Source organism: Nansenia antarctica (assembly GCF_963989245.1).
Source record: "Nansenia antarctica genome assembly, chromosome: 4".
NCBI classification, from domain to species: Eukaryota; Metazoa; Chordata; class Actinopteri; order Argentiniformes; family Microstomatidae; genus Nansenia; species Nansenia antarctica.
Window position 1 is genome coordinate 67195435 of NC_137689.1, and position 12500 is coordinate 67207934.

Below are 12500 nucleotides of genomic sequence, written 5' to 3' on the forward strand. Positions count from 1 at the left end.
GGACTAGGCCCAAGCCTCTGGTTCTGGTTCTCCTGAGTGGCCAAGTCACCATAGGGTTCAGAAGGCCTGCTCTCTCCGTAGGGAGTTCCGATACAACTGTGCTCGCTCGTATCTGCCAATCCACTCCAGCATCTGTGACAACCAGCCAGAGGACTAGCATCAGGAGAAACAACCTTTATTCATTTATTTGGGATTTCTTCAGACTATTTACTTCCCTCTCTTTTTTTTCTTCTTTTTTTTTTGGTGGCATTTTCGGCAATTACCTTAATGTCTTCTCCATTTTGTAATCATCATTTGGTACCCAAGTAGGCATACAACTACCTACCCCCCTGTTCCAAATGCCAAGGCTGGAGTCTTCTAATCCTTCACAGGGTGGCATCCCCGCCGTTCAGGTGTTGGTCATTTATCTTTGTTAATATCTGGCACTGGCTCGCCAGCTGGGTCGCATGCTTGTCGTCAGCCTCGGAGATCGGGCATAAGAGGAAGCAAGGCATGAGAATTCGACGCTGCCACCCAGTTGCCGGGGCGACGTGGGGGCTTGAGAAAATGCCTCGTAGACAATGCGCCACTTTTGTTTTAGCAGCAGACAGCCCCCCCCCGTCCCGTCCCTTCTCTCTCACCCCGTCCCCGTCCCTCCTTCTACACCCCTTCGCCCCACACAAAATCTTCTTAAATACAAGAGGACATGGGGTGGGATGGGAGGGGGGGGGGGGTTGACTGACTTTATTTAAGACAAGGGTCCTTTTGTTTTAGCATAGCCTGAGACTCCCGCCCCCCCCCCACCCATCCCCAACCCCCCTGTCCTCAGTGGGTTAACTGGGAACCCACGAGCGGCCTTGTAATTGGCCTATTTAGGGTGTTTTGCATGTGAATGGGCTTCTACTGAAGCATTACTGAGTCTGTTGTGAGAGGCCTCAGTGATTGGAATTTAGATTAGGGCAAACACTTTTCTGTACTTTATCAACTACACTAATTAGTTCACTTCGCTGGGAAACTTCAAGTTGAAGTATGGATAAAGTTTTGGGGGGGAAGTCCGACCAGCGCTGGTCCTCCCGCTCGCTTCCAGACTCCCTCGCTCCTCTGCTTCCTAGCAGTGCCCACCGCTAGTAGTTTTTTTTTCTTCTTCCTGTTTCTTTCATAGAAATTAACGAACCTCCACGCACTTGTTGTTGCTGAATAATTGAACTTAATTAAGAGAACAATGTTAGCCGTGCAAAGTTTAATCAGGAGATGTGGCTCCTTGGGGGTAAGTGTACTTTCTCAGGGAACCGAGGCAGTAGTCGCCATCAGAGCCTTCACTGACAGGGATTATTTGACGGGACTTCCTGATATGGACACTGTTGGGTTGTTCTCTCAGAGGTAATTTAGAAATTAGACCTGTTGATTTTTTATATTATGATCTTGAAAAAATATTTGGTATTGGGGTTTTTTGTTTATTGATTGATTGAGAGAGAAACTGTGGACACTTACTTTGTCAATATTAGTATAGGAAGTGGATTAAGTGCTGAAGCCTAAACCATGACATTGTAGTTTATGGATTTCACATCAAATATGAAGTATTTTTTATTTATCTCCAAAGGATTTTACATGTGTATATTTCCTGTATCAGTGTCTAATTACTATTTCTACACCTGTCTGCTATGTTTCGACATTATACAACTGGGAACTCACTTTTTTCTTTTTTTTTTTTATCTGAAAAAGATCACAGGTGGAAACCAGATGTTGCTACCTGTGTCAAGAATGTATTTTTTTAAAGTTTGTTGTCGGCCTTCAACATAATTCTGTGGCTATTATATAAGTCGTGGGCCGCATATTCTGTGTTCAGAAACAGAATACCTGTGCACACTGTGAGAGGATTGATTGAGACACTGGTGCTGTTTTTATGTTAATGTCCATCTGTCTGTCTGTCCTGTGTGTGTCGCAGCCCAGTCTCCTGGGTGGAGAGATGGGCATGGGCAGCCCCGGGGCCGTGTCGCCCACCAAGCCCGGATCCCAGTACTACCAGCACTACAGCAGCAACCCCCGCCGGAGACCAATGCACAGCGACTCCATGGGTGAGCTCCTTCACCTCCTTCACCCCTCTCCTCCTTTTTTTAACTCTTCCTCTTGACATCCCCCTCTTCCTGCCACTCTCCTCGTGACCACTATAGGACCCTGTGTCGGTCAGGGCTAGCTGTCTTGTTCCGTAAAGCGACGTCGTCGGCCATGTCTCACATCACAGCCCGTTTACATATGACAGCACTTCCCACTGGATCTGGATCACCTTGTTGTAGTCTGGTGGTGCAAGTTCACATTCAATCACACATTACATTTCACTAATGAGGAATGATACTTCACTTCCTAGATCAATAAAATACAACACTACATTTCTCTTGCTCATGAAGATATACTGTATATTTTTATTTTTTTTATTTTATTATTTTATTTTTATTTTTATGTAGTAACAGCTGATATGGATGGAAAAATTAGGGCTTTAATTTATTGGTGTTTACAGAGTGGGAAAAAACCCTGTGTTCACGTGGCCTGTGTATCCATCTTATGCTGGGATGTTTTTGTCCGACTTTTAGGAGAGCCCTTCAGCGTTTTGACATGTTTTTTAAAAATAAAAAAAAGGAAGAAATAATAAATGAAATGACAATAGTTACCAGGCCTTGTAGTGGTAGCCTTGAGGGGTAGCAGCCGCAGGGCCAATCTCCAGCCCCTTTCATTTCTATCAAAGTCTCACCTTCCCTTTCTTCCCAAATAGAATACAGCCTTTCTCCTTGGGATGAACCATGACAAAGGGACATGTTAAGGCCTCCCCGGTGTCTTTTGTCAGCCCCCCAATATGAAGCTATTCTTTAGCGTTGTCGTTAGATTGTTTATTTAGTCGTACAATCATGTCATGTGAAGGTTTCTCGTAGGGGAACGTATTATAATAAAGATTGTCCGAAAATGTCATATCAATAAACTGTGTTTAATCCTTTTGATTTTCAGAGGTCCAGACAAAGAAAGTTCGGAAAGTCCCCCCCGGTTTGCCTTCCTCGGTGAGTGATTGATTTTTGCCTTTATACTGTTTGGGAAAACTGGTGTGACCTATGTTGATGTACTGGGCCAGGGATGTTGATGCACTGGCTCAGGACATGTTAGTATGAGCCTTTACCTAGATGGTGTGGACACTAGTGGACTAAAGAAATGAATTATCTTTCAAATCTATATTTCATTTTTTCAATTTGTATGATGATTTATCTTTTCAACATGCTGCTTTCATATCCTATATTAGAAACAACAGATGTCTTCTGACGTATTTGCACACTAGTTTTTCATCATCGTTTGATGTTGGCCTGTGTCTTTTCTGTTACATATATGATGTATATTATAGTGTGTACAAAGACATCAAATCACCTACAGTACGTTAGATCCTATCCTAACGGCAAGGTTCTCAGAGGTATACACACACACTTTTTGGGGGAGCAGAGACAGGTTGCCATTATGTAGAAACGTCTAAGAGAGGACATTGTATGGTGCTGAGAAGGCTATTGCTAAGACTTCTCCAGTTAATTGGAAGTTAATGATGGTAGAATGTATGGCATGTCATTGCAGTCTTTGCTGCAGTCTCTGAGCTCTGTGGGAGACTTGCAGGCAGGCAGTAGGTTGCTGCTGTATTGTCCCTGGTTTCCCTCGCTAGAGAAACAAAAAAGAGGAAGGAAGAAAGGACTCCCAAAGAAACATTCAGGAAAACCAGCGTTTTTCATCTTTTGTGTGCCTCAAGTGATATGATGAGATTCTTCCTTCCTTTTAGATAAACATTTGATTTTCATCGATTGCGTTGTCAGGTACAGAATAGAGAGGTCAGATGTTGCCCATTTGAATTTAGGGAAATCTGGAAACTGTTTGGACGCCTTTCGTTGAGTATTTGTGACAGGTGTTCTCTTTCTCTTTGCCTGTTGGAGAAATATTTGACTGTTTAGATTTGTTCCTCCTTTACGTAATGTTGTGCAGTCTTTGGCCTAGAAAAGAAAGACAGATTTTAAGTGTTTGCATGTTCAACGTCTGTTAAATCATACGTTTTCCATTTTCTTCCATTTCTCCCGAGATTTAGTCTGTCTATATTTGGGTCTAAGATGCATTCGACCACTAGACTTCAGTAACTTGCTCAGCTGTGTTCCAGCATTGGGTTCAACATAGATTAAGATTGCTCTTATCTTACTTTTGCCCGTTCATAAATACTGTTTTAACAAATAATAATAACACATCATATTATTTGCAACTGATTTGTACCAATTGAGAATAACACCACAGGTTAGTCATACTATCAATTAAATATTGCTCATTCGAAATTAAACATTTTTAAATATTTTGTTAATATGTATTAGGAAAAAGAGGCAATAATTCCGTATCAATTAATATTTTATTCTGTAAAATAACGTAATGTATAAAAGTACATACTGTGTGTCACATATATCAAAATGATATGTTCATATTTCTCATGATGTGCTCAGATAGTCAATCTACTATCTTATATTTTCAATCAATTGCAAATATTATTGATTGTAGATTATTGAGTTTTATCTGTCATATTCTTAATGTTCTGTTATTTATTTTTCTTGATGAAAAATAGAAAAGACATTTAATTTTGTAATCGTCACACAAGCAAACAGCATCCATTTTACACAACACCATGCTTGATGAATAGGATAGTTGTTTAACATGCTTGCCTTCATTTCCTTTTGAGGTAGAATGTTTTAGAAGAAATGTTTTTATATAAGCATACTCATTATTTAGAAATGTATTTTGAACATAATTAATCCATGTACCTAAAGTGGTACAGTGTACCATTCCAAATTGATATACATGTAGTATAGCATATACAGCGCACCTGACATGTTCTTCATTTCTTAAAGTCGCTCTTTCTCTGCACCTGTAACTTCTTCTTTTTGTTTCATTTAATTGAAACCCTTTATCGTAAAACAGCTTCACATAAGAATGCTCAAGACCATTGTCTGGTTCTGATTGTATCTTCCCCTGACCTCGCTAGTCATCTATAACTGCACTCAAAGGTTGTTGTTTTTCTCCCCATCCCACAAGTTTATTATTGTATGCCAAAATGTGTTTACCAAGTTGATTTACTTTGAGAACAATTATGCTGTCACCTGAGAGAAACCTTGGAATAATGTGGTAATCAAAAGGAAATTAGTTCACATTAGCAGGCTGCAGTTTACCCTTAGAATGTTTATTTTTTTTCTTTTATGTTTTTCTTCATAGTTTACAACTGGGTTACAACTCTAGAATTCCAGAGATTATTTTATTTATTTATTTATTTATATATATATATATATATATATATATATATATATATATATATATATATATATATATGTCATTGTGTAGAATTGTGTTAATCCTTTAAGGTGAATTTTCTTTATTTGATCAGATTGATAGTGAGTCTAGTGTTGGTCCCCCTTGTGTTGCTTCTCTATTGACAGTGTTACACAGAGAGATGGAGAGATATTAGACTTTCACTAAACGTGAAAATATTTGATAGAGTTTAAATGGTTTCAATTATTTAAACAGTCATGTGTCATTACAAGAAATTCTAGAAAGAATGACAGAGCTTGGTTAAGTTGTTTTCTATAACTAGTTGTGTTCTGTAATTTTTTACATATTACTAGATGAATGAAAGGTAGTATTATTAGTAGAGGTGTGGTGAGTGTGGTAGTATTTCTTATAACTAGTAACTGTTTCTTCAATACAAGCTCTCTGCAAAGTGTCACAGGGCAGACTTGAATGTCTTAACGTGTGGTGATTTATTGATCCGTTTTCTACAGACATTGATAAGACATGTATGACACTGTCTTTGTGTTCCATGTATGAAGGATGGCAGGCTAGAATGATTAGATGTAGATAGGTGTGTCTCAGTCTGGACCTGGGCCCTCTAATTCCTTTGCGTTGAGCTATTTTTGTTCCTCCGAGTTCATATCTGATTTTGTTTAAAGTCGACAGCGTTAATTAAATTAAGTTAGGTCTAGCAGAAGGCACAATAGGGATGTAATCTCTTGTGAACACCAATGCTGATCCGTGAGCTTTTCTGCCCCCTTCAGGCCCTTATGGGCGTTGCGTGTCTATCCACTCTGGCTTTTGTTTTAGGAAGGTTTGGGTCTGGACTGATCTATACATATATGTATATTGCTAACATTAAAATAAATAATTTGTATGTCTTTTTAAAATCTTTTTAACTTTTTACTTCTGCATATAATTATAATCATGGGCAAGGTGACCTTGCTCTTTCTCTTCATAATGTAATTAGAAAATATGTATATAGAATATTTTCATTTTACTGCTTGTCCACCATTCCTTCACCTTATTTATTTATTTTATCATACACGTATATATTTGTATAGCATTCCCTTGTGATGCAGTATGTTAATAGAATATTTAATTGTAAGTCAGATGTGATTCCTACTCTGTACTATAATATGTAGCCTACCTCATTAACTTGTTTTACACCAATTTGAATTCCTTGGAATTAGCATGCTGTCACTCGTCATGGCAGAAGGTATGAATCTTACGTCCCAGTCAAATTGTATTGTTTGTGCAATATACAACCCTAGGCCCCAGCACAGGAATATTTACATAGCTACGGTCTCCATGGGGCTCACTGAGTGTAGTATTTAGCATCTTTTCCTATAGGATTAACCATGGAATAACCATGTTTTTTCTTTTAATTATGAAGACAAATTGCGAGTTTATGCATATGAAAAGGCATGGCCACTGCAGGTTTATGTGGCTGGGATAGTTTACTGTGGTTTAACAGTGCTCTTGTGGTTTCACTAACAGTGTTAGCATATGTCGCGCAATGACATTTTCAGACAATAGAGCCCTGAGCCCGACACTGCCTTCCTATTCCCCACACTTGCTAGACCCCGGGTTCCCCAGACATCTAGTAAACTTAATTGTTTGCTGGTCCAGCTGGCCTCCTAGACTTCACCACGACTGGACTCCATACACGCAAATGGCTGGAGGGGGACAGGCGTACAAAAAAAAAACAACAACAAATAAAACTAACAACAAATGAGAACGTCAACCCTTTTGTTGAAGTGACGTAGAAGTGACCCACACTGTTCGGCCTGCTGCTGCCGTCCGTGGGAGGAGAAGGGTGGGGAGAGAAGATGACGTGAGCAGAGAGGCGCTGGATCAGGTGGACTTTTAGGGTAAATCGACAGGGGAGCAGTCCGATACTTGGCGTCGGACCAGGAGGAAGAGAGAATCTCTCAGCTGCCTGCTGTCTCTCTGTCTCTCTCTCTCTCTCTCTCTCTCTCTCTCTCTCTCTCTCTCTCTCTCTCTCTCTCTCTCTCTCTCTCTCTCTCTCTCTCTCTCTCTCTCTCTCTCCCCTCACAGTTATAGAGAGAGGCTCACGCCTCGGGTCCTAAACCCTATGGATCCTGCTGTGAGGGCCTAATGCTAAGGACACCATTAGAATACATCCGCCCACTCCTCAGGCCTGGGAAACACAGGGGCCCAAAGGGATCTCTTGACACGTCGCTAATCGCTTGCGTATATTGCGACAGATTTCCCCCAAATCCAAACGGAAATGGAGTTGGGGAAACCCACTTCCCAGCCCCCCCCCCCTCTCTCTCTCACCCTTTCTCTCTCAAGAATCAAGGGCCATCCATCAAGGAAGGATTTAAAATGATGTAATTCATTCTATTCACACATTTTATTTTCTATTCAATGTATTTATTTTTTACACCCTTTCATCCACTATTCATTAATGAGACACTTGTTGGCCTCAAAGGGACACTTCACCAATTTTTAACACCACAATCAGTATGGCCAGCACCATACCAGTGTCTACATTCAGTATGGCCAGCACCATACCAGTGTCTACATTCAGTATGGCCAGCACCATACCAGTGTCTACATTCAGTATGGCCAGCACCATACCAGTGTCTACGTTCAGTATGTGAAAGCGGCAATTCTCAAACATGACAGAAAAGGTCCTCAGGATATTACCCCCTATGATGTCATTGTAGTTTATACTCCGGAACTACAATGAGTTTCTAACCGGGGGGAGTGTGTTTGTGGCTGTAGTTTTTCCAACATAAATTATTTCAATATTTTGTTTACCCCCATTGACATCTTAGGGGGTAAATTCCTTAGGACCTTCCCTTTAAGTGGTCTTTTTCTGTGTGTTTGAGGGTTATATAACAGTGTAATAACAGTGTTAAAACAGTAGAAATGCCAGTACACACACTACACACTACCCCTCAGTAGTGTACAGGAACTCTCATTTATTTGATGCACAGTGCCGAGTGAGAAAAAGTCCAAATGGAGGGTTAGTCCCTGAGTGTAGGGCAAGAGAACGGAGCAGGAGATGACCTCATGGTTTTGGACCGAAAGGGTGAGAGAAGAGAGAGAAAGACAGCTGCATATGCTTGACCCTATCCCACTGGAGCTAGCAGGGCTGTTTGAGAATGATATTAACGCCTCCACAACGCGTTCAATGATGTTCGCTTTTCGAAACCTAACCTCCTAATCTCTCTGAACGGCAGTTGTGTGTTTCTTGATCACACTGACTATTTGTATTGCTTAGAGAATAATAAAAAAAAAAAAGATGTAGGCATGCGATAATTGTATATAATTGTATTGATGATGCTCTAAAACAGAGGTTTTCTATTCTCTGGTACTCTAAAGAGCACTCAGTCTTTTCTGCGATGATGTGTGCCTGCAAATGATAAACATCACACACCTGGAAGAGAGGAGAGGAGAGGACCTAGCTAACCTCTACAGCCCTCTCTACCACACAGATGCTGTAAATACCTGTCACCTGCCATGGGGGAGACTCCTTCAGCTTCCTCCTCTCTCAAACACTTCTATCCCCATTCAATGGAGCCCCCCCCCCCCCCCCCCTCCTCTCTCAGCCTCGCCAACACTCTTCCACACTGTCCGCAACAGCACGGCGGCCATTTTGTGAAGGGGACTCTGCTAATTAAATTACGAGGCACCAGTGGAGTAACGCGTACTGTGCTGTTTATTTACAAAGGGGGGTTACAAAGAGAACTTTTGTTTTCGCGCCGTCGGCTGAAAAGCCAGAAATCGTCTGCTTGCTCAGGCTGCAGATGCAGAGCTCCCCGCATTCCTGAGCCCCAAATATTTGGCTGCAATAAGCAGGAGCTGAAACGCACACGCCGACTCGGCCGATGATGAATCCCTCCTGTTGCCAGAGAATGCGCCACACATTAAACATACTGTATGTTAAGGAAATGGGTTTCAGTTCTCACCTGTATGTGTCGAACACGGGGCTGACACAGCGCCACACCTCCGTGCCAGCTCAGTGGGAAATAACGGAGAAAAAAAGGTTCATGAATCATTCAGCCGTTTTTTTCACCCCTGTGCGGCTTTGCATCAATTGTTTGATGACTTATGTTTTAGGGAGAGTAGCCTATATCATGAGGCAGGAGTAGAGGAACCTGTTTTGAATAGTGTTGTTCCGATACCGATACTAGTATCGGCATGGCCACCGATACGCACCAAAATGCTGGTATCGGTATCGGCGAGTACTTTACGTATATATTATTTTATTTTTATTTTTTTTTAAATTTTACTTAAGTTTTACAAAAACTTTACGAGTTTTACAAAGGTTTTGAGCAGTGCCAGACTAAGTGTTAGCAATCATTTTACATCGAGGTGAGTATGCGGCTCAAAAAACATGTTTTTTTGTTTTGTTTTTTCAAACGCCGTGGTATCGGATCGGTACTCGGTATCGGCAAGTACTGCACGGTCAGGTATCGGTATCGGTATCGGGATCAAAAAATGGTATCGGAACAACACTAGTTTTGAATGAAAGGAAGCATGCAGAACGTTATGAACGGTGGCTAGTTGGTGCACTGGCCCAAATAGACACTTTTCGACCAATGTTGCTCTCCCTTGATTTGCATTACAGTTCATATCTATCGGACCTGGTGTCGAGATATATATTATATTTTAATAATTTGACTGGTTGCTTTATCCTGCCGCGGAGTGTGAAATGGCTGGGCTCTGCACTTGTGGGATAATGCCATTGGCGTCAATGTGTCAGGCAGAAACACAGCTCATCATTTGTAACAATTCAAATACCTTCTGGATCCAGATACACTGCAACCTACTACAATACATATTACAGCTCTGTAGAAGACTCAGAAGCAGGAAGGCATATTTCATTCTGAAAAAAAGATTCAAAGAGAATTCAAAAACACATGTTTGAACTGCCTCATTCCATTCATCGCTCTCTTGTATCAGACACTTCCGTGCCACTTGTTCTTCGATCTGATTCGGTGGAGTAGCGTTTCAAAACGAACTGTACCTCGCCGTAATCAGGGTATTTAGGCATTCCTATTTTATTTCCTCTTTTTTCTCTCTTTTTTCCCCCTTTTTTTCCACGAGACCGGATGCCTTTCATGTAAAGTTCAGGGTCTGTAAACCATATTAAAGACCCTCCATTGAAGAAAAAAAAGCGTCCGATATGTTCCACGACTTGAACTAGACCTGGCTGTTTTAAGATGGTGAAAGAATTTTCACTTTGAACGAACATATCCCTCGTCTTTGTCTGAGAAATCAGTGGAAGCGACTTCAGAAACAATTAAGCTCACACATGCAAAGCAAAACATAACACATACACACACAGACACACACACACACACACACACACACACACACACACACACACACACACACACACACACACACACACTGATCTTAGTTTGTTCTGGGGTTTTCCCAATACCGTGTGTTAGCCATTGTGCTGTAGCTACATAAAGGAAATTGAGTCAATTTCCTCTGTGGGGTCAAGACAAGCAGGCGTAGACGCTGGGCCTGTGGCCTGCAGCCTGGCTGTGTGCTGGGCCTCTGGGAGCCCACCTCCACCTCCACCTCTCTCTCTCTGACACCCACAGATAAGCACGCCCCTGACCGGCACGCTCTTTCATTTGGTTCACTTTGAAAGACCAAACTAATTTTAGTTAGTCTAACTAAACTAGTTTTTAGGCTTTGTTTTTCAGTTTTTTTTTTCTTTTATTATTTGGTTCACATCACATATGCCCAATATAGTACAGTCTATAGATTTGATTTGTATGTATTTTATCAGGCGTGTGTGTGTGTGTGTGTGTGTGTGTGTGTGTGTGTGTGTGCCTCCACACACAAAAACACAGACGCACACACACACACACACACACACACACACACACACACACACACACACTGATGCACGCCTGATAAAATACTGAACATCTATAGACTGTACTGTGTGTGTGTGTGTGTGTGTGTGTGTGTGTGCATGTGTGTGTGTGTTAGTTGTGATCCAGAGAGAACGGTCGCCCCCCCCCCCCACACACACACACAGACAGATGAGGCCCTGCCTGGGACTAGAGCCCCCCCTCCCTTCCACAGCCGTAGCCAATTCCATCACTGTCTTTCTTCCATGGCTTCTGTCTAGCATGGGGGGGGGGGTCTCTCCCTCTCTCGTTCGCCCTACTCCCAGTCCCACCGCTCTCCGCAGACAACCACAACACAGGAAGTCGGTTCTGATGTCCCCCTTTTCCCAGAATGGGAGGCTGAAGCGCCTCTGTTCCGTTGTTGTTGTCATTGTCGCCGTTGACAACTTTGTTGTTGTTGTTGTTGTTGTTGTTTGTCCTCCCAGCATCCTATTTTAAGGCTGTTTGGAGCCGTCCTGGCAGGGCAGGAGCTGGAGACAACGTCGCCCCAGGTGTCTCTGCATCCAGCGGTCCTCAGAGTGGCCGGCAGGGCCGGCGGGGGGGAAGCATCTGTTCTCTCCTGGACCCCGCCGTACACGACATGGCCGACCACGCCGGTCGTGTACACTCGTCGTCGTGGTTGTTGTTGTTGATTGATTGACTCGCGTGTGTGGGTTATTAATCGTTTCGATTCCAATCCCGAATGTGGTCTGGTCCGTGGTGAATATGGGAGTGTTGGACGTGGTTCTGTCAGTCTGCGGTCCGCCTCTCTGAAGGATTTTTTGGCTGTGTGTTTCTGTCAGCTTCTATCCGAGACCTGTAGAGCGTTTATCTGACTGTGGTGGTGGTGGAGGTGGTGAGGAGCAGTGCGCTGTGGGATAGCGGTGGTGTCTCCTCTCCGTGCGTTATCGGTGAAAATTTTGGACGGGTCGGTTAAACCGGAGCGGTGCGGCGTGGCGCGAACTGGCACGGACCGGACCTGGCCCGCCAACGTGTAGCTTTAGCGCACCGCCGCCTCCGTTGAGAGAGATAGAGAGAGAGAACGATAGAGAGAGAAAGAGAGAGAGAGAGAGAGAGAGTGCGCTTCCAAAAGCTCTGTGATTTACTGGGTGTTTAAAAGGCCCGGCTGCGTCTCTGGCACCGGGCAGAAGTTTGGACAAAGCCTGGGGAGGGGACGGGGTTGAATGGAATGGGGGAAGAAGGAGGGAGAGAGGGGGAGGAGGGTGGGAGAGAGGCAGGGATGAGGGAGATATATGGGGGGGGAGAAAAGGGGGAAGAAGTGGAAATGAGAGA

General features: G+C 42.9%; 1 protein-coding gene across 1 annotated transcript in view; it reads left to right on the forward strand.

Moving 5' to 3' along the window:
• The window catches only part of tcf4 (transcription factor 4), a gene marked incomplete at both ends in the record, with an annotated part of 159498 nt that overhangs the window by 87301 nt on the left and 59697 nt on the right, over nucleotides 1-12500 (forward strand). The window contains 2 exons of the mRNA XM_080529631.1: nucleotides 1925-2054; nucleotides 2977-3026. Coding sequence (XP_080385757.1) covers nucleotides 1925-2054; nucleotides 2977-3026 — 180 coding nt within the window. The remainder of the gene's footprint in view (nucleotides 1-1924; nucleotides 2055-2976; nucleotides 3027-12500) is intronic.